This window comes from Mya arenaria, chromosome 11 (genome assembly GCF_026914265.1).
Source record: "Mya arenaria isolate MELC-2E11 chromosome 11, ASM2691426v1".
Lineage (NCBI taxonomy): Eukaryota > Metazoa > Mollusca > Bivalvia > Myida > Myidae > Mya > Mya arenaria.
In genome coordinates this window covers 9,704,123-9,730,245 of record NC_069132.1, presented here as the reverse complement: position 1 = coordinate 9,730,245, position 26,123 = coordinate 9,704,123, and the positions used below count along the sequence as shown (strand labels likewise).

At 36.6% G+C, this 26,123-nt stretch overlaps 2 protein-coding genes across 2 annotated transcripts; both read left to right on the top strand.

Moving 5' to 3' along the window:
- The first annotated feature begins 8,709 nt into the window (after positions 1-8,709).
- LOC128207520 (cell division control protein 42 homolog) lies at positions 8,710-12,258 on the top strand. Its single transcript, XM_052910471.1, has 3 exons — positions 8,710-9,756; positions 10,387-10,445; positions 11,371-12,258. The coding sequence occupies exons 1-3, from the start codon at positions 9,618-9,620 to the stop codon at positions 11,770-11,772; spliced, it is 600 nt and encodes a 199-aa protein (XP_052766431.1). The 5' UTR covers positions 8,710-9,617; the 3' UTR covers positions 11,773-12,258.
- Positions 12,259-19,948: 7,690 nt separating this feature from the next.
- Positions 19,949-25,091, top strand: LOC128209859 (protein asteroid homolog 1-like). The gene is made up of 2 exons (XM_052914109.1): positions 19,949-20,330; positions 21,166-25,091. The coding sequence occupies exon 2, from the start codon at positions 21,198-21,200 to the stop codon at positions 21,948-21,950; it is 753 nt and encodes a 250-aa protein (XP_052770069.1). The 5' UTR covers positions 19,949-20,330; positions 21,166-21,197; the 3' UTR covers positions 21,951-25,091.
- Positions 25,092-26,123: the final 1,032 nt, after the last annotated feature.

The window sequence follows — 26,123 nt, the reverse complement described above, 5'->3', positions numbered from 1 at the left end:
TTAAATATTATACATAACTATGTTGCTAATATTATGTATAATGACATGACCATTGTCTAACATCAGTCTTGACCAAACACCTATCGCCCGCCGTAGATGGCACCAACATTTTTCAGGAACTCCTCGCAGGTGACCTTATGCGAATCGTATGAGTCCCACTCATCCATGATCCTGGCGTTGATGTCCCTGTAACGCTCTCGATATAAGTTATAAAATTTATGAAATTCAGTTATTTATATTCAAATCAGGTATATATAAGGATGAAAAAAAACTAGTATTAATCTTATATTGAATACGTATGCAAAACCATACTGGCTTAAAAGGTGTTTTTATACAGTCGGTCTTATGGCGAATTGTCACAAGTTTATAAATACGTGTACAAGGTTTGTTCCGAGTTTCCCAACCGCTAATTCTCACACTTACAGAATAATACCAATTATCTATTCGCACCTCAAACAGAATATTATTATTTTATTACGGATATATTGTTTTACTCTTTTTAAAATGCATATTTATTGTAGAATATCTGTAGAACTATCAAGTTGTCACTTGTTTGCAAGTCATATCTATAAAACAAACATTATTTCCTAATTGTGTATAGATAAGACACTAATTGTCAAAAATAATAATTTATAATTATTCTGGAGCAATAGTATACCACATACATAACAAATTAATGGTTGAAACGTAAGGGCATTTTTAAAAACCTTGCTTAATAACATAAGTTCTTTTCTATCATAAGTTTGATAAAAAATATTGTGAGAATGCTATCGATATTAAGGTATAATATGAAAAGGTAATGATTTCGGTGTTATACATACCGCAAGGTACATACAACACAAAAGAAACAAGAATATGTACATCGCGTATGACCTAAGGATCTACAGAATTATGTTTAAACACTACCGTTTTTGATACAATAAACATAACAAAGAAACAAAGCAAAGAATTTATACTAGGGAATCACAAGTCAGACACGCGTGTAATCAGGAATGATTGCAAAATAAAAACCACGAAAGCCAGTCCAGTGTCAATGACAACAGCTTTGATATACCTTTGGCGGTACGTGCATTTTAATCTAAATTACATGAGTTATGAGAGTACTTAGCGGTAAACATAGCCATACCTGGATAGTGTTATACATTTATATTTATACGTTTTTTGTGTCTATAAAACATATTACTTGCACCTACCTGTATCGCAGACTCGATGCTGCCAACGGTCTCACAACCTAACCTCACTCAATACAAAAATCCGAATCAGACATTACAAATTTTAACAAAATTCCATTACACAATAAAATAAAAGTAGAACAACAACGCGTTAATAATGTCCAATACACGAAAATTTAACAGTAGCACAGCAACACGTTTAAAACAAATGGTACTCACTAAACAAATGGTTCCACTTTTAGAAACGATTTAATATATATACTTATGGTGTTTATATTACTCAAATCTTCTTGAATCAACTGTAAATAACATTAAAAAATTAAAGACAATTATTGATTCACACGTCTTTGAATGTCTTTTTCACACCCACAACACTTACCGTTTGCCTTGTAAAGAACGCATGGTTCAAAGACACATTTTCTTTGACTTCTTTAATGATCAATTAATAATTATAACAAATAAACTTTCTTAGATTTTCTAACATTTTATATTAAAAATCAGGGTTAATAGTTATTTAGATTTTAATTATATTTTTTATATCAGTCATATCAATGTTTTTCATGCATATTTGTCTATTTGTAAATTTAAAGATGTTATTTACAACTTATTTACAGATCTCATTTACATTTATAAGACGACCTACAATGTTTTTCTTTATACTCAAGATAAAAATAAAATAAAATTAAGGGGCCGAAATATCTCTGTTAAAAATCACTAAGGGGCCGAAACGTCTCGAGTCATTTTAATTAAGGGGACGAAATGGCAGGGCCGAAACGTCTTAGGGGCCGATTTGGTAAGGGGCCGATTTGTCTTGCTCCCAGCTGAACAATGACCGCCTGCTGGTTGTCTTCCTAATAGGCTCATAATATGGACATAAGAGACCTCAGCTGAACAATGTCATCCGCCTACTGGTTGTCGTCTTAATAGGCTCGTAATATGGACATACGAGACCTCAGCTGAACAATGACCTCCGCTTACTGGTTGTCTTCCTAATATGCTCATAATATGGACATACGAGACCTCAGCTGAACAGTGACCTCCGCCTACTGGTTGTCGTCCTAATAGGCTCATAATAATGACATACTATCCCTCGGCCGAACAAAAAGTGATCTTCGCCTTCTGGTTGTCGCCTTATACAATATATTAAATGGATATTATAGTCTCAAACTGTATATCTAACGGCCTCCGTTTACTAGTTATCGCCTTAAACAATACATAATATGGACATTCTAGACTTCAACTGTATATTTAATGACCTCCGTAAAACGGTTGTCGCCAAAATAGGCACATACTAGACATCGGCTGAACATATAGTTACTGTCTACTGGCTGTCGCCTTCTACAATGCATTTAAGGGGCATTCTAGTCTTGAACTGTATATTTATTGTCCTCCGTCTACTGGTCGTCAAATTGGAAGATCCTTATACGAACTTTCTTGTCTTGAGCTGAACACATAATAACCTCCGTCTACTGGTTGTCGCCATAAAAGACACAGGGACATACTAGAATTCAGCTGAACATAATGTTACCTCCGTTTACTGGTTGTTGCCTTGAAAGACCCTAATACGGACGTTATATAGTCTTGAACTGAACACATAATGATATCCGACTTCTGGCTATCGCCTTGGCGGACCCTTATACGGACGTTCTAGTCTTGAACGGAACTCATAATGACCTCCGTTTACTGGTTATCGCCTTAGATATATAAATAGTGACCTCCGCCTACTGGTTGTTGCCTTATAAAATACATCATACGGACGTTATAGTCTTGAACTGAACACACACATAATGTACTCAGTCTACTGGTTGTCTTCATTTTACGGACCTACATTTTAGGGATATTATAGTCTTGAATTGTATATTAAATGACCTCCGCCTACTGGTTGTCACCTTAGGAGACACAAACATGGGGAACAAAGCCTGAGCTGAACATATAGTGACCTCCGCACACTGATTGTCGCTTTAAGAGACTTTTTGAGGGACATTTAAGGCCTGCGCTGAACATAGTTATAGTGACCTCAGTCTAATGGTTATCGACTTAAGAGAAAACACTTGGACATATTAGGCCTGAGCTGAATATAAAAAACCTCGACCTGCTGATTGTTACCTTAGGAGACACTATAGGTTTGAGCTGAGCCTATATTGACCTTCTTCTACCGGTTGTTGTAACTTGTAATGGTTGTCCTTCTATACGACACTATAGGGGATACGATGACGAATATTGTTTTTCTACAGTATTGACAAAAAATCACGGTGACATTTTGTTATTTTACATAGAATGCATTTTTTTAAATAAAGATGTTACGGGTTGCGAAATACAACGTAAATGGACTTTCTACGTTAAGCTATACGTCTATATGGTTATATTCTAGTAAGGCCTATATGTACGCACAAGGGGCCGTATCTAAATTGGTACAGTACCTAAATATGGAACACCCATTATAAAAGTGTTTTTCCGATCGAGATCAGTTTATTTACAATTTCAATCAATAAAGAACATGATTAATAACACTTTCTAACATCAGGCCAAGAACAGTAACTATGGCAAAAGTTGAGTAGACATTTGCTACGTAGTTTTATAGTTGAGAATAACCTAACCACAATACAGTACGGCATCGCTTTTTCACAATAAAATTTTAATATTCATAGCTCCGCCCAAACTACATATACTGGACGTCGGATAGCACTGGCCGTTGTTATATCGATCTTATATTGCGAAATACTGGAATTCCAACAACATTTCAGGGGCACTGCAGTGGGATAATATTTCCATGCGAAAAGACCCGAGCAAATTCAAGTTAAACGTTCTAAAAGTTTAAATGAATGGTTAACAAAATGATTTGAAAAAACACGCAAAGTTGGATGAAACGAACTTAATAGATTTAATGTTTTATTAATATTGGCTTTCACAGTTCATTTGTGAAACCTCAATACGAGGAGGTATGACTCCCACCAAACCAACACCTAACTGAATAAAAATGATGCTCCAAATATGTTTGTGATGTGAACCATTGTTTTTATTGTACTTTACGGGGATTGTTAAACTGCGTCCCGTATTTTATTTTTATTATCAATTTTTCGAGAATAATTTTAATAATTGACAGTCTTTGTTCAAATTATGGACAGTCAACATAAACAGTACTATGTTGTTGTTAACATTCTGTAGAATCAAGACGTGTGTTTACAAACTTGTTTTTCTTGTAAATGCTATGAATATGGGGTAAATCTATGCACTAATTTGAAGGAAAAATAGCATTATTAAGGTTTAACATTTAAAATCTAGAATGTAATGTAGTGTTTACATCAATATATGTATACTGTTTTCTCCAAATCTCTTACAACATTTAAGATTACATATTTGGAAGATTAACTAAAATATCATAATATCATTGCACTTTGTTTAAAAAAAATAAAGTCAGAAATGTTCTTAAAGTTTGGCTTTTGCGAGAAGAGTAATAACAAAAAAAATATAATTCGCTCAAAAATCTGAAATTCCGGAATACACCGAATATGTTTGATTAAGTTTGAAAAGAAAACGTTGATTCTACAGTATTTCTATTGCTATGAACTATTTCAAATTCGACAATACATGCCCTGTAATGAAGAGGGTTTAATGATGTTTTTCAATACATTTTACAGTATGCAAATTAAATCAAATGTATGTCACAGGTTGTTTTGTTTGAGTTTATTGAGGTTCATATAATTTGTATCTGTTAAAATAAAGAAACAACTATTTTACTTTCTCTTAACTTATTATATTTCTCATGCATAATCAATATTTAATGATTTTACCTTGTCATTTTATACCGGCATGCAAGTACCAGTGTAATTAAAAGTGTTTTACACTATATATACCTCAAGGTATATACCTTAATACTTCAGTTGGTCAAGCGTGAATAGGGTGGATATTATTGGTCATTTTACGCTTGACACTTGATCATTACGGATCTTATTAAGACATGGATTATTTCAATATATATATATATATTGCAGTCGCTTTGTCCATGCAACCCGTCGTTTATAATACGAGCCCGAGCAAGATCTATCGTAACCTGCAAAAAAGCTTAAGGTTAACTGTTGCCAATAATTTCTGTGGACAAATCCCTATATAATATTGTTTTAACATACATGCATTTAAAATAACTTTTCGAACATAAGGCATGGACAACTTGGTGTGTGAATGTATTCCTTAAATAAGCACACAATAAGTACCATAACAAACTAGCCTCAATTTAGTTTTGCTAGGCATCTTAAAATGAATTTATTAGTGTATATCTTCAATTTATATGTTCCCTACTACGGCTATGGCTTCTTCTTAATAGGGTCGTCGCCTAGGAAATAAACGAACAAATTGCATTGATTAAACGTAACAGGTAAACATTTAAGATAATCCGTTTTTTAAATGAATGAATTACTTACTATTGAACTCAGTTTGTGTTTCAAGTAGTGTTGTGCCGATGATCAATTATAATCGACAGTTGATCGGAAAGGCCTACGTCGGCGACAATCGATAGTGAAAATTGAACAATCGATTATAGAAACAAGGGACGTAACCGCTGCCGACTACCAGTAAAAAAATGTCATTTAAATATGTTTTGTGTCTAGTTAATGCTAGGTTATGTTGAAATGTTATGGTGTTTGTATGTTAAATTATTAAGTCATATTCTTATCAAGTCAGTTAGTCACTACATAACCTTATTGCAAATTTTCTTTGTAATTTAACTGCTAAAATATTGGTTCTCATCTTCCCATGTTTGTGGTTTTAAAGTGATTTTTAAAACATGTTACCGTTTACTTTTAATCACGTAAGAATTTAGTTGTCTCAGTTTTCTGAAAGAAAATGTTTTGTTTTTTTAAAAAACATATAGAATATTTAACTGCTTGTATTACTTGTTACTGACTGATTATTAAAACGAAATTGATATCTTTCTTTGTGTTTATTTTACACATGTACATGTATACATTACTAAATGTAAGACAACAAAATAGAACATGTGGTCTCATGTTGTGTAATAATAACTTGTAAACACTAAAGGATAGTTGCGTTCTGAATAAATAATGTAATTTATACAAAGAAATGTTTAAATAATATTGTGAGGTAGCATTGGTGCTTAAAACTGGCGCATGTACTGTTCTGTTATAGTTTGATAACGTAAGATTTGTATCAGGAACTATCATAAAAGTTATGTTTTTCTTGTAGCTTAGTCTTTCACCTTTCTGACAGTGTAAAATGTAAAAGATTTGATCAATTATTTAAGGACATATTTGACGTTGTTTGGGGCAAATGATAGGGAGATTTCTGGACATATTTACCTTTATTTAATAAAAAAGTTATGATATTTTTCAAATTTCAATTCTTAGATTTTATCGAATTTTTATATTAATACTTTTACTTGCCTTCTCCGACATATCCGGCAACGAGCTGGTGCGAGCAACCCAGCTTATTGAGTAGACCAATCATGCTCGGTTTTCAAAGCCACTAGAAGTCATGGATTAGGGCAACATAGTCCAAAACAAAATCCCCAGAAAATCTTAGCCAAGGACATGTGGACAATGCGACTATTTAAAGATTGGGCTTACCAATAAGCCAATCATGTTATACTTAAAATGAAACACATTTAGTAAGTAAACATCAAACAAATATTTTATTAAATTAACTTTTGAAGTTACATTGTTTGATAATGCGTTGCACAAAGCGAGGTCTGGCTTTGAACAAAAGATACATTTCACATGTACGATTAACCTCGGGGACGTATTTTTTCATCAACATAATCATTTAAACGTCCAATAACCCATTATCGTAGCCCATACTCTCATTAAGATCACATTACTTACGGTACATAATCGAGATTGCCGTTAGCCATATCAGTCATTAAGATACATCACATTATAAAATTGAACATAGATACCTTACCAGGGGTGTCCCAAAACAAGCGAGTTTCAATAAAAGAAAATAATTCAAATTTTTGTTAAGGTACGTGGGAAAGTACATACATATTTTACACAAAAGTCATTAGTGCGTTTTAAGATAACCACGGCGAGACTCCGCTTGAAATAAAGAAGCTATTCCGGCTGCATGGTCATGAACGATGCGCGTATCTCTGTTAAGATGTTATGTTATAGTTAGGTGGCACCATGGACCTATAAACCAGGATAATAGGTCGGTGATGGCGTGAAGTAAATTCTTAATGATTAGGAATGGGCGGAGTGAGTGTAGCGAACGAGTCCTTTTCTTAATCATTAAGATATAACTTCAGTTCATCTTACTGATTTAGAATACATCCTCATTGGCTGATACATTGTCAATGCAAAATCTGACACAGGGAGTGTGTATCGGATAAGTTACAGTAGGCGTACCTTTAAAGGGGCTAGACACCAGATTATCCCTAAATCAGCAAATGCATTATTTCCACAAGCATAGGTTTGTCAATACAAGCTTATGTAAGGGCGATAATACATCATTTTACCTCTTTTTTTTAGAAGAATTTGTGTCGCTTTCTCAACTGAATTGCCAGTTTAAAATTAGCTTATAACGGTTTCCAAGTTTATACTGTGTATATTTAGCATGTGAAAGTCACGTGATTAGTACTACTTCTTATACCGACATTCTTTTTAAATTGACTGGGATATACGTCGTTGACAACCCCATTAAATTTCGAATGGGGAAAATACGCAAAAACTGCATAAGGTACATGTGTCGTAAGCGATACATCAGTAAGTAAGATTCAATGCGTTTTACACAACGCTATCAATTTAACGTAAGTTTTTACAAATTTCCTTTTTCTGACAATTGTATGATCTGGTGTCTAGTCCCTTTCAACACCCGCAAAAGTTGAAATTCTATATGATTAGGTCTAGTACTTAATGATTGCCTATGTGCATTTTCATTGGCTGAAATTGAAGGTTGTATTCTTAATAATAGTGGTACTTCAACCACTTTACTTTTATTAAAATTTTGAAAAACTTAAAAGCATTTGCTATCGGCCTTACACTTATATGACCGTTAATGCACAAGTCAATTGTAACCACGGCCCCCAGGTCCGGGGGTATACCGGGGAAAGCGGGGGAAATGGGCCGTGTTTAAACCTTCCCGGTGGCCCGCAGCGCCGAGTGAATGCGGTGGTTTTGTTTACACTGCGAACATAGCGGGGAATGGGCTTACCTAGGTATCCCGAGGTGCGGGGAGCATTTGGCGGGTATTTTCCCAGCAGTTTGTACCCGCAGGGCGGCGATTTTACCCGGGATTGGCTAGGCCGAAAGTCAAAGTCCCCGCTATTTCCCGGACTTGGGGGGGGGGGGGAGGGAGGGGCGTGGTTACAATTGATTGGTGCATAATACATACAGTTGTACATGTATATATATCTCTAAAATATTTAAGCATCCCTCGATTGCATTTTATGCCTTGTAACTTAACGGCGAAAATACAACGAGATAAGAATGTAAATAGACAAAATGCACCATTTATTGTGCATGTTAAATAGTTGCTTAATTGTAGTTGGTGAACAATTTTAAGTAGCCGTAGGAAATACACTAAGTGAAAAACTAGATTTGACAAGTCCATAGCTCACTACATGAACTTGTTATATGAATGATGAAATATCAATTTGGATATATTGTTAATTGGTAAATTTAATTGATGCTTTATGTAATACGGAAATATCGTAGACACATTTCATCATTTGAAACGGGATAAAACAGTTACATGCAATTTCATCCGAATATTGCGCGAACAAAACCGGAAGGTTGGTATCGGCTAGGTTGGTATCGGCTAGTGTTGTAGCGGTAACGCAGGGTGACGCCAAGCTACTGAAGATGTTAATCCCAGTGCGCTATTGTTATTAATATTAAACGCCGATTGTTTTTGTTAATCGGGCTTTGTTACTTCCTGGTGTCTAAATGGCTCGAAAATGGCTTAATTTTGAATAGTCTCTGATGAATTAAAGTGTGTTTTAACCCGCTGGTCTTACAATTGGACCAGTTATTCTGTGACGCTAGGTAGATCACGTTTGTGAATCGCGAGGTCAAATAAAGATAGAGGGACGCAATGCTTTCATTGTCCGGTAAGATGATACTGTGAACAGTATGTAAATATAATAATCAAACTATATGGAGTATCTATGCAGGAAAACAATTGATAAAGCGTCCAAAGTGTGCATACTTCATCGATTGTGCGATAAACAGTGATTTCTGTCGGATGTGAAAGTTTGGCTTTAAATTGTCCAGGGTGTCAATTCACTGTGTATTTTAAAAACCCAAGGATAAAAACGTGCGATCCATACGGCGCGAGTTCCTGTCAACCTGCACGTTTTCACAGCATTCGTGCAAAATATCACATTAACTTAACTGTCAAAAGTACGATACCCAATCGTATACCTGATAGTGAATTTGGGACATCACATTGAGCGATTCGAAGATCCCTTGCACGGTGCATGTATGAAGGACAAGGATGGTGGTGTTGCGGGGTGACTTGATCAAGTGTGTCGTTGTCGGCGACCCCGCTGTCGGCAAAACCAGCTTGCTCATGAACTACGCCACCAACAGGTTTCCGTCACAGCACGTGCCCGCTGTCTTCGATAACTACGCCGGTATTTCACATACGTTTCTGTTTGTTTTAGCAATTCATTCATGGTACTTGAAGATATTAAATCACTGTGGGTGATATTTTATGACTTGTCCTGTCAATTGTAAACTGTGATCACTCGTATGAAAAAAAAGAACACAAAACAAACCATCATCAATAAAATTAAAGATTTTGAGACTAAGTTTCACCGTTTTCAAAAAGACGTATGAATTGTCAAAGTGACATGCAAAGAGGTGAAAAAAAAATCAAAACACGAATGTTCTGCTGGCACAACATTCATTTTTTGAATGTCCAATGTCGTGCCAGCACGATATTCATGTCTTGAATGTCCAATGTCGTGCCAGCTCGATATTCATGTTTTGATTGTTCAATGGACAATGTCGTGCACGACATTCATCCTCAAAGGGTCGAATGTCGTGTGTTCGTTTTGTTCGGAGGGCCTGTTCGATTTATGTAGCTAATTCTTTAAACATATTCACGTTACGATCTTTGCCAGGTAGACCTGTGCAAACCAACGGGGTGGGTAATCCCAGCTTTTTTATCCTTATATTTGGTAAGCGAATAAGACTTTTTGGCAAGTTGGTGATAGTTGAATATCAGCCTCCCTAGACTGAGATGCTCTGTGCGATTTTAGGCAGCCTGGAGGTTTCCCGGCGGCGATACAACTTGCATCTTATCGACACCACGGAACAGGTAAGCCTTTCTCGGGCCGGCGACAACCTCCACTCCAAACATTTCCGGGGCATGTCAAACTGCCCAAGAAGGTGGGAATTAACTTTCATTTATCCGTATATTTGTATTGAAAATTTAGTACTTAAATTCATGATTCATTATTAAGATATGTTATTCTATACCGGAAATGTTTTGCATTAGTATTCATGAATTTATTTCTCAATAAGGTAGATGTATAAGCTATTTTATGTCTCTTAGCCAACTTAATTGGATACCAAAAGGAAACTGGGATGATATTTTATACAGCCGTATAATAGTACATTGCTCAATATTTAAATTGTTTACATGTACAAATATAAACATAGACACATAACATTCAACTTGTACATAAAGTCAATCTTTTTTAATGGCGAAACTGAAATGAACAATTGTATGTTTAACTTTTAATGTTTATGGTATCAGCATTCGTGGAGGGCAGGCTATCGTCCCGGAGCTGACCCGATAGCCACTGTCCATTGTGCTATCAGGCCCATACTTGTGTGACTGTATACTGATGGTTGTATTATAAGCCTTTTGTTGACAAATTATTTATTGCGAATACAGCACTTATAATGAATGTTTGGTCCGTTCATGACCATTCATATAAGATAAATGACTTTCCAAATATCCTAAGTCCGTTGAGACAAGCCCGACGCTCTGTTGATTCCTCCACTACCGTTTGAATTTAAACCAATAAAGTTTCTACCCATGATTTGTTTTCATGGCAGTTGGAGATATGAGAAAATGTGCCTTCCGAAATCGAACCAGGAGCCTTGTTGATGACATGCTCGTTGTCTGATGAAAAGTTTGTCATAATTTTATTATGTTCATCTCGTGCTGTTATGATAAAAAAATTTTTTTTACCAATCCCTTGCATGACATGACATTATTTTTCACATATTTTCAGGGCGGTTCGAAGTCCCTGGAGTACAGCTATCCCGGCACGGACGTATTTGTCGTCTGCTTCTCCGTTGTAAAGCCTGAAACGTTCACGCACATGCACGAACACTGGATACCGGACATACAGGCGCGCATGGGCGATACGCCATTTATCGTAGTCGGCACGCAGGCGGACTTGCGCGATGACCCGGAAGTGCTAAGGACATTACAGGTCAAGGGTCAATCGCCTGTCCGCCAGCGGGATGCTGCATCTCTCTGCCGAAAAGTAGGATCAGTGTGCTACTTTGAAACTTCAACGGAAATGAAGAAGCGACTGCGGCGGGTCATGAACGATGCGTTCGTCTCTGTGTTTTGTCCCAAAGCGGAATTTAATATCGGTTGTTGCCTTCAACCATCTAACTTTCCTTAGGTTATGAGAAACTTGAAAGTACCCGATACTTAAATATATTCCATGTTTACCTTGAACTATTTAGAAGTAAGGAAAAACCAGTAAATATACTTGTTGCTGTTCTATATACGATGTAGTGACAGAAGTATTATATTATTTTTAGTCATTAGTGTGTGTGTGTGTGTGTGTGTGTGTGTGTGTGTGTGTGTGTGTGTGTGTGTGTGCGCGTGTGTTTGCTTGTGTGTAAGCGTGTGTGTGTTTCTGTGTTTCTGTGTGTGACAGTATGCGCATGTGTGCGTGCTGAACTGATTGTATCATAGTGCCTTCCAAAACCAGTGTACTGATCAATGTGTAGTATTGTATGTTTACAACTCTGGTGATAGTAAATCAACATATGATTGATCATTACTGTGCACATTGAACTTGTTTTCAATAATTTATTTTGTTTGTGTTTTTCCTTGTTGTTAATGAGGTAATATAAATGTATATTAAACAATGTAAAACTTATGAGTAATACTTTCTGTGGAAAAGGTCGAACCAACACCAGTGTCATGACGTACAGGGAGAAGCAATATTATGGTAGGCACAATGTAAATACTCTTTGCAGTGGTTCATATGAAAGCTCGGTCATCATCATCATCATCGTCGTCGTCGGCGTCGTCATCATCATCATTATCATCATCAACATCATCATCATCATCATCATCATCATCATCATCATCATCATCATCATCATCATCATCATCATCATCATCATCATCATCATCATCATCAGTCGACTCAGTCAACACCATGATTCTTATCATTGTCACGAATACGGGTTGAATCGTAACATATCACCTTCGTAATCAACGTTACGTACCGTCGTCGCCGTTGTCGTCGTCGTTGTACCATTCTTTGTAGTCAAGCTAGAATCTAATAAGCGCATACAGTCGCATTAGGTTTTCAAAGTCACTGGACTTGTTTTTAAAAGTGTTGCTACGGAAATCGATTTAATGCAATCAACATCCTTTCACCAACTTGGATTATTCTTTTAAATGATATTAAACAAAACAAATCGCGACTCGTTTATATCAAGGGTACTATTCTAGACGAGATTTAGTACACCATACTGTAGGGACTGCTAGCTCGAAACCCTCGTAAGTAGCTAGCTATGTCGCTAACTCAAACGCACCCTTAGCACTACTTTAGCAAACACCCTATCAAGGTTGGAAGTATAGATATTGCGTATTCAAAATGATTAACACATGTAAAACTATCATTTAGGCATCACGACAAAAAGGAGGAAATATAGTTTAAAGAATGTTTTTAGTTCTTTGTATCAAAGACCAATATCTTCCTTAAAGGCCTAATTTAAGGAATGTTGGCATGATAATCCCCTGCTGTGGATCCCCTGTTAAATGAACTGGTGTCACAGTAGGATCCAATTTCCAGTGTATTTGTTAAAAGGCTCAGGGCCATAAAGGGTTGACTATTACTATAATAAAACTTAAACTGCACAGCAGGATACTCAGATCCGAGATCTGATAGACAGCACAAGGCAATAAGGATTAAGACCAATACACAGAACTTGTTGACTAAACACAGTTTTAGGGGGGGGGGTGTTGGGCCACTTATAGAAGCCTTAAACTAGGCCTTTAACATTATGGCGATGTTTGTAATAGTTGAATGACATGAATTTAATTCTTAATCATTAAGATATTACTCCAGGTCATCTAACTGACTTAGAATACGCAAAATCTGACACAGGAAGTGTGTATCGGATGAGTAGCAGTAGGCGGACCTTTAAACACGCGCGAAAGTTGAAACTCATAATAATCAAGTCTACTTCTAAATAATTGCATATTAGCAATTTGATTGTCTGAAAATGTAGGTGGTATTTTAAGAAAGTATATATAAAAGAGCAATGAGTTGATGACTCAATGATGTCCGTTTGCTATGTAGTGTTGTTTGCAATCCAAATACGCTTACTGAGTGTTCTCTTATGGGACTGCCAGGCTTTAACTTAGTCATGGACATCATGATTAGTTTAATTAACTAATATAGGTTCCAGTACACATCATATTGTAATTTGAGGGGTAACAGTAACACACAAGGTTTTTAAGAAGCAATTGGTTCCCACAACTTAAGTACGCAGGACGCGGTGCGTAGACAATTTGGTATGCGGACTGTTAAATTCCTTTAATGCTTTTTGATACGCAGGATTCGGGTACATATACATGGAGTGTTTGGTAAGCAACACAAAAGGGTTACGATTTTGATTCTATAGTTTAAATACTCTTTGTCTACTCATAAACATTTGCAATGTGACCCATTAATGCAAATCCTTTGTTCAGGATTAAACAGATCTTTAACAAATACAAACTACTATAAAGTGATCAAACTAGTGTCAATTGTTCATATGTGACGTATGTGTATGTACAAAAAGGTGGTTAACAATAAAATCACATTTTTTTCACAAGAAATGTGACATGTAACTATAATGTTGTGAGAAAAATGCGATCTTTGACAAATATCATCCTATACAGCTTTCGTATGTGCATTCTTACAATAAAACGTACACGAATATGTACATTACGTATGAGATGCTTTATGTGATGTCTTATTTGTCAAATCTAAAAATAGCAACAATATGAGACATTTTTGTTTATACAATCTGCGACAGCACGATGATGAAGAAGCGATAGTACGATGATGAAAACGCGATAGTACGATGTTGAAAATACGATAGTACGATGATGAAAACGCAAAAGTACGATAACGCGATAGTTCGATGATGAAAACATTACAGTACGATGATGAAAACGCGATTGTACGATGATGAAAACGCGATAGTATGATGATGAAACACGACAGTACGATGATGAAAACGCAAAAGTGCGATGATGAAAACGCGACAGTACGATAATGAAAACCCGATGATCTGAAACGCGATACTCGAAAGCACGATGTTAAAAATGCGAAATCACGAAACTACGATGGTGAAAACTCGACAGTACGATGGTGAAAACACGATAGTTTATAGCATTATCAACATCGTACTGTCGTATTGTCGCGTTTTCATCATCGCACCGTCGCGTTTTCATCATCGTACTGTCGCGTTTTCGCCATCGTAGTTTCATGATTTCGCGTTTTCATCATCGTACTTTCGAGTATCGCGTTTCAGATCAACACATTCACATGGCCCTAACGGCATTCCGTATATAGGCAACTCGTTCCACAGTTTTGGTAGCACTCTGCAAACACTTCCAGTGGCGGTTCCAGGACTTTCTAAATGGAGGGGGGGGGGGGGGCACAACTTATTATAAACATATTAAACTTTTTTGAATGCATTATTTTAATCATATAAAGACATGGAATTAACATTTGTCTTCACTGTCAATAATGTTTGGCAGATTAATTGAATTAAAAAAATATCATTTACTGAGATAAACCTTTCAAAAAACAACAAAGATATCTGGCAGTTTTGGGGAATCGAAGCAGGGCCGACGGATGAACAGGCTAAGTCGTTAACCACCGTCCAAACATATTTAAGCCTTAAAATTAGTGCTATGTATACCTACGGTATATTGATTGCACTCAACAATACTGTAGGTACTTCGGATGTCATTCCTATGAATTTAAGTCAACTGAAGTAAAAACAACTTGACAACAAATTCCAAAAAGGGTTTCAAATAAATTATTATGTATTATTTTACAAAGGCTCTAGCATAATTCTGAGAACTAGACGATACTAAAGGCCGAAACAAAGGTGCTCGTCACATTGCCTGGATACAGTAATACATTTTTATTTTTTTTATTTTTTATATTTTTTTTATTTTTTTTATTATTTATTTTGGTCAAAAAAGTGATTATATGTCATTTAAAAAAATTATTCCACAATTTTTCATGAAAGAAAATTATCAATTCCAAACAAACCTAATCAATAGAGCATAGTTCCTAAAATAATTGAGATAATCTAATAATCTTTACTGTTCTGATAAGGTAAGATTCCCATCGACAAGAAAAATATAACTTTTATGCTAGTAAGATTGACCTTTATGGCATATTCAAACAAAATGCACCGACCAGAAACTGAAATTCGCCATTACGAAAGAACCAGGAGGTTGAAAAACAACGGATTTTCCCCCCTAAAACACGTTAAGAACAGACTGACATGCAAACTTTGCGCATGCATTACAAAGAGAAGCTTAAAATATCATTCCTACCGATAATGTTGAGTAAGACGCGTATTTATCCAAACAGAACGTTTTTTGATGCAGTATTTCTACTTTCACTTTGGATAACATTTGAATGTTTTTCCAGTTACGTCATTAAAACAAGGAAAGTCGATTTGTTTTCTTGTAGATGGGAACCTTACCTTATCAGAACAGTAAAAAATGTTAGATTATCTCAATTATTTTAGGAACTATGCTCTATTGATTAGGTCCGTTTGGAATTGATGATTTTTTGCACATGTTTACCTTATATTTATTTATATATAATACTAATTATCTTTCATGAAAAATTGTGGATTTATTTTTTAAATGACATGTATTCACTATCTTGACCGAAATAAATAAATAATAATAAAAAAAATATATATGAAATAAGTATGTATTACTGTATCCAGGCAATGTGACGAGCACCTGTGGGCCGAAATGGAAAGTTTCAAAGCGGCAACGTTTTGAATTTAAACTTTTGTTAAATGCACGTCATGCACACACATATCTTGTTGGCACGAAACGACATTATTAAAAGCAATGACCCACATATAATGTGCACATGTTAACAGTTTAAAACAACTTATATTTTAGGTATATGATAAACTTATCATTATAAACGCGTATAACTGCAGCCATATTTGTCTTCTTTTGATCAGCTGTCTGTGTAAAATGCGGCGCCGATTTTTTTATCGAATCTTCGGGCCCCGATGTCATTTTCAAGAGACTTTTTCGTTTCGTATACTAGATTGTACTCGATAATCTGGTTGTTTATTTGCTCAAATGCTTATATAAAATTTAATTTGTGACAAAACAACTTATTTGTACAGTTAAATCAATAAAGGTGTACCCCCAACAACATAACTTGCCGGCTCGCTGGAGGGGGGGGGGCACATAGGGCCCGTGTTGATCCGCCACTGACTTCTGTCAATTAATGTGTTTCTCTTATTGAACGAATGTCACAACATAGCACCCGCTTCTAGGAGAAGATCAAAGGTCCTTGTTGGGACCTGCTTGATAGAATCTTTGTAAGGTAGTCAGGATAATTACCAACTGAACAGTTGTACCCATGACAGGTTAACATTTTGAGTGTAATTTCGGCTTTTATGGGGAGCAATGCAGGATTCACATAGCTTGCTTGGAGCTTTCACCTTTCTTGTGATTAAGAACTAGTTTAGCACGAATGTTTTGAATACGCTGCAATTGGCTTAGTTCACTCTGTGGGAGGATAACATTACAATAGTCAAGATGGCAAATGACTGGTGACAACAAAAGAGTTTTGGCAGCTTCTTTAGTGAGATGTTTTCGAATAATTTCGATTCTGAAATAATGCAACATGGCTGTTCGACCTTTTCGTTTCAAATGCTCTTTGAAATGAAATGATTCGTCCAGAAGTGCCCCCCAAATATCTTATTCTGTGAGTTGACGTCATCTGCTGCTATGGAAATAGCTTTTATATTGCATTTACAAAGCTGTCGCCTACTACCGATTATTATAAACTGAGCTTTTGAAATATTCATTTTAAGTTTATTTTCATTAATCCAATTGTTGGTTGTGACAGCACACTTTTCTAGTTCCAGTATCGCTTAGGTTTCAACTACTGAAGATGTTGGTTTAAAACTTTTTTCGCAGTGTGTTAATCTGCAGAGCCATATATTGATACATAACTGGTGGAATAACACTAGCACGTCAACTTCTCGGTCGTGAATAGGAGTCGATTCAGTTCAGTGCTGTCCAACAGACACCATACTGCTTGTTAAACACATCAACCAGAATGTCATAGCCCACAGTATCAAAGGCGGTGCTGAGATCGATTGCAACGAGTACACTTTCCCCATAGCATCTAACAAGTCATCCACAAGCCGTATGTTTAGGCCATAGTGAGAGTTTTTAAAATAACTAGTTTTTCACTATTTTGAACATTTCGGTAAGTTTGATAATTTTCCGACTTGCGATCTAGCGGCCTAGTGGCGTGAAGTTAGCGGTCTAACGGCCTGACCAGCTAGCGGCCTAAAGATAGTTCATATACTGCAGAAGTATTAATCATGTTTTCATTAGTAAAGGTGTTTTACCTCTTTCTTCCGAAAGAGTCATGATAAATCAAATATAATGTATATATAATATATTGGCAACATCTAACTTTAATACCAGTGCGAAAACTTTGAGAGGCCATATCTCCAGGACTACCGTTAGAATGGTATCGTCGAGACGTTACCGAAACTGTCGGGTAGGCCACTTATTGGGTCAGCCACCGGTTCTGGACTGGAGTCCGAAATTGAGGACCGTGTGACAATTGAGCCAGGTCGAATGTCGATTGCTATGGGCAGTTCTTACTGGCACTTTCATACGGTAACCCGACTGTCTGGAGCCTCCAAGTGAATAGAGATATGGCCTCTCTAAAAAGCTGCTAACAATCGAGCCAAGAGCAGGCGGCTAACCGGGAAACTTTCCGCAGAATTCTTCAAGGATTACTACTTTTATGTTATGTTATTTTTAGAAATACATTTTTGGATTTTTAGATCGAAAAAATAATTTCTTGATAACGCTCAATCCCCAAAACACTGAGATTTGGTTAAAAAATAAAGGTATTTTTCATATCTCGTAACATACTGTATTTTCTGTATGGGTAATGGAATGAATGAAACAGTGCCTTAAGCACTAGATTTTGTTGTACCTTATTAATGTTAATTCAAACTATTACTAAATTTAATAAATAAAAGTGTCGAAAAACCCCTATGTTGTCTGAAATGATTTTGGAAAATACATTGTATGAAATGACTAGTTGTTTTTGCAAATCAACAGCTTCTCTTCAAGCCTTAGTTTAGAATTAAATAATAAGAGAATAAAAAGTGAGAATATTACTATGATAGCTTCTCATATAATGTCTGATAAAACTCCGAGGTCCACACTATACTTTATTACAAAGAAATGTATGGGAAATACCAACGAAATCCCAAACTGGATCACTGACTCAATATTTGCAAAGGTAGATAAGTGGGCGGAGCATAGCGCTTTGCAAACTTCCAGATAAGTCTGGGGAAAATAACAACAGAAATACTGAACATTTGCAAATGGAATTTTACATGAAGAAAATTAGGTTCCTGTTTATAAAATTAAAGTAATGCAATTATTTTCGAATGGAAATTAATCAATGTTGATTATTAAAATAGACTTACATGTACTCGCTCTTTTTTGTTAATTGCGTTTTTTTGTGTTTGACGAAATAAAGTGTTGTAAATCAACTAAGATACTAGAAGCTGAAACCCTTAGGCAAATGTTGATATTTGCTCAAATATCTATTTTTAAGGCCACAATTTTCATATTGACCTTTTCACGGCATATTATTTATGAATGATCAAAATCAAGATATCGAAGTAGATTTTAGAAAGTCTCATAGTCTAGGTTCGAGACCGTCGACTTTATAGTTACCAAGTGATTGATTAAGACTCAGTAAGCTTTGAAACACAGAGAAGCAATGCTGATTTTCCTTTTATTCTGATATCATTTCTTAGCCTAGCCATTTTTGGCCATATTTTTTTTCATTTTTCAAATTAATGTTACGCAAGTGCTTAACGCTGGCTACGCCCCAGACCGGCGTGGATTTCGCAGCTTACTTAAACCAAAATATTTTGTTATTCCATAACTGCATTCTATTAGATGCAATATGCAATGTAATAGAGTAAAAAAAATGATAAAATAAGTGTTTTGGGTTGCATTATCGGGACAATTATTTTAACCAAACACATTTTAGTTTAAAATGCAAATCATAATGTATTCAGAAATTCACGTGATATGCAAATTTCATAATGTCGTTGAGCGCGCTAAATTTAGATAAAATACTTTTTTTTTTTTTTCATTTTGTAGTAGCGATAAATGCATTTTTATCATTCTGTGGGTTAAAAAAGATTGAAAGGTTAAGAGAAGTCATTTTGATATGCATAAAAATAAAAAAGTTTTAAATGAAATAGACTTCCTGGAAAATGGACTTTCGATATAGTTTTTCTGAGATTTTCATGACGACATTTTCTCTTGATATACGAAAATTTCGGTTTCCCGATAATTATAAAAACAGAAATAATGGAAAAAGTATGTTTACAACATAGTTACCCAATCATAACGGCAGAATCCTGGGATCATTAGATTTGTTGAGATGTGCAGTAGCAATCACATCGCTTCAGATTTCAGAAAACAGGTCATGTGCAGTTTTCTGAAAATAGACCTGTGTTACGTGCGTATTGTTACTGACTGCCGAACACAACTATACACTTGAATACTTGATACTTACTAATAACTTTGCGGATCTGTGTATTCCTAAATATATAATCTGCATTTTCTGACACAAAGGATGCTATATGGTTATATTAGCTCAATAGTTTTGTAAGTACAACATTGTTCTATTTTATGGTTTAATTTTCTTATATAATTTATAAAGCGATATAAATGTTTTGTATACAAGTGGTACTTATATGCTTAAGCTTAAATTAAGTTTGTGAGTTTTACCCTTAAATGTTGGTTTCGATTACACGAACATTTGATAGCTGTAATACCCTGAGACCCGTGAGGCTGATAAATCGAAATAATGAAATAACACACCTGTAAATCAGTATGAGTATAATGTTCGTCTATTGTTTGGATTGAATAACCTAAACTTGTATCGATAGAAAATTTAGAGTCTCTTAACTGCTCTTCAATGGGAGTCCATTGCGAGCATTATTATGTGCAAAAGTCTAGACGTATGTGAGTTTGGTTGGTGGTCAGTGACTCACCAAGCCGGCTATGATCCCATCAGTTTCTCCATTCACAAGACTTGTAAATTAGATATTATATGTGTCAATATGTCTTCAGTTGCCTTCGAACACGAACAAATCCACCCATGATTGGGTTATAAAGTCGACATTTTAATATGATGTTTGAAAGACTTGCTTTTGAAGTTAAATGTTCACGACACCTCGGTTATTTTCGAAGATCAGCCAGATCAGTCCCTGTAGCTTGACAAACATGAGATATCAGTTCCTTTTGAAAACATTTGAGTTCATCGAAATAACCTTACTTTAAAATGTAAACACAATCGATAAATGATTTGTCCAATTTGACCAAAGTTGCTGCGAAGTCAGATTTCTTGAGAACTTTTGAAAAACAATGACCATAGTAGACAGGTCAGGAGGAAATATGTACTCGAAATGACCTACGATAACATGTAACCCTATTTCAGAGCGGCCAAATCCATATCATTGGAAGTGAACGATGGGCGTGCGGGGTTTGTTTACACTGATAGACGACAACAAGGGCGTCCTCCTTACTGATTTCAAACTTCACGACACTCGACTCATCATTGATGGCTCAAATCTGTATCACTTCTTATATAACTTCTATCATGTGCCAGAAGAGTATGGTGGTAACTATGACAACTATGCGAACAAGTGTAAAACCTTCTTCACCACACTCCGGGCGTGTAAGGTGGAGCCGTACGTTGTCCTGGACGGTGGTTATGATCCAGATAACCGGAAATGGAACACTGTGGTTCAACGTAAGACGTCCAGAAGAGAGCGCGCTGGTCTGATATGTGAGAAGGGTCCTGAAGCAACCGAGGAACATGTCCTTCCGATTCTATGTGAAGAAACATTCCGCCATGTCCTGCGTGAGCTTCAGATACCACACGTCACGTGTCCATATGAGGCAGACAGAGAAATAGCAGTGTTGGCCAATAAGTGGGACTGCCCAGTTCTAAGTAATGATAGCGATTTCTTTATTTTCCAGCTGAAAAGAGGTGTTATACCAATCCAACATGGAGGTACAATTTATATCGACAAGAAATTGCGGCTACATAACACAAACACGGGGCAATCTACCTTGCTTGAACCGGAGACCATCCCAACCGACCAGGAATATGTATATATCTCTGTTAAGCTTTACGACTACCGTAGTTTAATAGAGAGGATCCATGGTACCCGGGAGTTCTTACCATTTTTGCTACATTTAGTGGTAATGACTATGTAGATAAAAGCAATTTGAAGGATTTCTACACAGCGATATGCAGGCAGTATAAAGATAAACCTCTTAACCTGCGGGCCAAGGCTCGAATGACGTCAGTTGTACATTGGTCAATGGGCATAAACTTGGAAGAAGACGCTGTTAAGTACGTTTTGGAACATGTTGCAGACCTTCTTCCTGGTCAGAAATCGGAACTACGAGGTGCCATTCGGTACTCTATAGATAGTTACACAAACATCGCAGAATTCGCTACCATGGATGTGGCCAAATTCTTCGTTTCAAACACAAGTGACCTATCGATTCTCGATCTTGGAAGACAGATTGATTACGTCACTAAGCATCCATTGCCAGCTTGGTGTTCACAGATGTTAAGAACCTGCGAAATGGCGACTTTTCTGCAGAATGTAGCTGTGAACCACAGAGTGATTTTCGATTGCCAGATTGAATACTTGGCTGAACCTTCAACGTATGTTTGCTCAAGATACATCAGAAGTGTCCTGTATGGCTTAACAACGTCATTCATCAGGCCAAAATCTAAAGACCCTAAAGTCCAGACGAACACTGTAGTAGATTTAAAAGGCACAAGGAAAAGTTGCATCGAAGAAAGCGACAGACAGAAAGGCGACAGGATGAAGGTCTACATTAAGCCTACGACGGAGGTTTTTTACGGATCTCAATCGTTGAAAGTTCCATCGTTACAAAATGTCCCAGATATATCCGTAGAGGAGAGGCAAAACATCATGTTTGGCACTTTAGGACTGAATGCTGAAATTACCGAATCTTTATCTGCTGATCCGTGTACCACGTTCCTTATAGGTGTACTACGCGTTTGGTGGACAAATGCAGAACCGAAGGTTACAAAGAATCATTTGAGTGCCGCTATTATTGGTATGATTTTATTGCACGCCCACTCCTTTAAGGTACTTAAAAGAAGCCCCGAGGCTAGTGAAACAAACAAACAACCATGTTTGGTCCCAAGCATCGTGGAAGCAATTGAAGCTCAAGGTAACACTCGGGTAAATCAGTTTGCTTGTAGAATGGCTATTCTTCGAAACACACCCACCGATCAAGCAACATGGGGCACCACAGAAACAAAGGCAATTCACGGCTTCTCACAGTTACAGACCTGCTACCTGAGCGCTTTGTACCTGAATCAGGCCCTGATGTCTCCAGTTGACCTCCCCAGCCCTGGCGTTCTCTTCAGTTGTACGCTCATGTACAACGTTTGCAAGAGTCTTGACACATCGGCAATCACTGATTGTTCAGACATGTTCCATTTGGAATCACCGCTGCATGCTTTGTTTACGTTGTGGAAAACTGCTGTCAAATCAATCGTGCCTGAAGTACCTAAAGACGGTGCTGCCCGGGGCCATAAGGCGGCTGACAAGAAAGTAAAAATCAAGAGATCTAAACACGGAAAATAATCAAGTGTACCCTGTGAGTACCAGCGTATAGTCTTTTGCAAACACTCTACCATCGACTCAAAGAACGGCCATGATAGGAGTTATACACTGGCGAAAAATCTCCTTGGACAATTTAAAAGAAAACTTAATGCTAGGAATTTAAATGAGTTAAAAGAACAACAGTTTTTAAAGTGGTTCGTTTTCGAATAGTTTTCATTATAATCAAGCTGTGTTTTGGGCGTTTCCCCTGTGCCATTGAACGGCGTATATGTTTATGCTTTCGACTACCTGTTTCTATAGTTTGTCATATAAATATTGCATGTTTTTCAAACTCGACAGTACGATGGTGAAAACACGATAGTTTATAGCATTATCAACATCGTACTGTCGTATTGTCGCGTTTTCATCATCGCACCGTCGCGTTTTCATCATCGTACTGTCGCGTTTTCGCCATCGTAGTTTCATGATTTCGCGTTTTCATCATCGTACTTTCGAGTATCGCGTTTCAGATCGTCATTCATCAGGCCAAAATCTAAAGACCCTAAAGTCCAGACGAACACTGTAGTAGATTTAAAAGGCACAAGGAAAAGTTGCATCGAAGAAAGCGACAGACAGAAAGGCGACAGGATGAAGGTCTACATTAAGCCTACGACGGAGGTTTTTTACGGATCTCAATCGTTGAAAGTTCCATCGTTACAAAATGTCCCAGATATATCCGTAGAGGAGAGGCAAAACATCATGTTTGGCACTTTAGGACTGAATGCTGAAATTACCGAATCTTTATCTGCTGATCCGTGTACCACGTTCCTTATAGGTGTACTACGCGTTTGGTGGACAAATGCAGAACCGAAGGTTACAAAGAATCATTTGAGTGCCGCTATTATTGGTTCACGGCTTCTCACAGTTACAGACCTGCTACCTGAGCGCTTTGTACCTGAATCAGGCCCTGATGTCTCCAGTTGACCTCCCCAGCCCTGGCGTTCTCTTCAGTTATACGCTCATGTACAACGTTCGCAAGAGGCGGCTGACAAGAAAGTAAAAATCAAGAGATCTAAACACGGAAAATAATCAAGTGTACCCTGTGAGTACCAGCGTATAGTCTTTTGCAAACACTCTACCATCGACTCAAAGAACGGCCATGATAGGAGTTATACACTGGCGAAAAATCTCCTTGGACAATTTAAAAGAAAACTTAATGCTAGGAATTTAAATGAGTTAAAAGAACAACAGTTTTTAAAGTGGTTCGTTTTCGAATAGTTTTCATTATAATCAAGCTGTGTTTTGGGCGTTTCCCCTGTGCCATTGAACGGCGTATATGTTTATGCTTTCGACTACCTGTTTCTATAGTTTGTCATATAAATATTGCATGTTTTTCAAATGTTTGTGACTTGATATGATTCATTTATTGATTTATTGCTGTCACTTGTCTAACAAGATCTGAATTACATTGATCTTATCATGCCGCTTGACAACTGTAATACTATTGTTTTTGTATTTCACGAAATGTAGGAAAATGCTTTAAAACTTCATCACAAAAATGCAAAGTTTTTTTCAGTATTATATCTGGTAGAATAAGTAACAAACAACTTACATGTATATTACAATTAAATGCGATACGAATAGTTATATTTCACTGATTAAAGGACAGAATGTTTTTAACTGCATGCGATTTTGAAAATGCCTTGGTTAAGAAGAATGGACATTATCCATATATTCAGTGAAATTTAATAAAAAAAGGTTTATGTTTGTGTTTATTTATTTTATAGACGATTTACTCTTTAGATATGTTGTATATACCGTTGCTGAGAGAACAGGGTGAAAAAATAAACAGAAACTGTACAAAGAATCGCTTGATGGAGTCAACGTTCACTTGTTCTAATGCGGACGTAAGCAGGCAATTAAACTGGGGTTGTATGTCTACTCGCTGATTATATCTAATACTATATATGGTATTACACACGCCACATATATACAAGCGTGTTTTTGTTCAGTCAATCCGTCCGTCTGACAATACCGATATAGAATTTAGGGTAAACTTTGTAAAGTTATGCTATACCTCTTTTCGTTATGACGAGTAATGATAAATCAAACATTTTTAGCACAATTGAACTTTACTACCAGGACAGAAACTTTGAGAGGTCATATCTCGGTGTTCTTGGTAACTGAGGTAACGTTAGAAAGGTTACGGTGAGACGTTACAGGAACTGCGCGTATGCCATCAATTGGGTCAGCCGCCGGTACTGGACACAAGCCCAAACCGAGGGACCGGTAGATAATTGAGTGAGGTCGAAATTCGTCAACTGTTGACAGGGCTTGCTGATACCTTTCCAATGGTACTTCGATCGCCTGCTGACACCGACAATCGCGCTAAGAGCAGGCGGCTGACCCAGGAACGTTTCTTACGTGACCGTTATGGGTATGCATCGCCATATTAAGTATTTTATTGGAAAATGGACACCGGAAATAGATACATACATAGAGGTGCTTTAATCATAGATCACGAATCCTCAATTCCGATTTGGCACATTCTTAATATTGAGATAATTGTAATCAAGGCACTTTTCATGGAATGTTATCATCTAAAGACAAGTCTAAAGTTGATGATTTATTATTTCTTTAAAACATATCGGTTTGGCGGCCTAATTTAAGTCATGTACATTTACATCGAACAAAATGCAGGTTATATTTTTTGGGCGTGTTTTTTTTACTAAAACCGATCATTTAACATGTTTTGCAAAACTCAACACTGTATATTAATATATGAAATATATTTTAT

Excerpts from the sequence above, each read along its gene's own strand:
- LOC128207520 (XM_052910471.1), top strand. The coding sequence starts at position 9,618 with ATGGTGGTGTTGCGGGGTGACTTGATCAAGTGTGTCGTTGTCGGCGAC. Across the intron at positions 9,757-10,386 it reads TGTCTTCGATAACTACGCCG|GCAGCCTGGAGGTTTCCCGG; the intron begins GTATTTCACATA and ends GTGCGATTTTAG. Across the intron at positions 10,446-11,370 it reads TTATCGACACCACGGAACAG|GGCGGTTCGAAGTCCCTGGA; the intron begins GTAAGCCTTTCT and ends ACATATTTTCAG.
- LOC128209859 (XM_052914109.1), top strand. The coding sequence starts at position 21,198 with ATGGGCGTGCGGGGTTTGTTTACACTGATAGACGACAACAAGGGCGTC.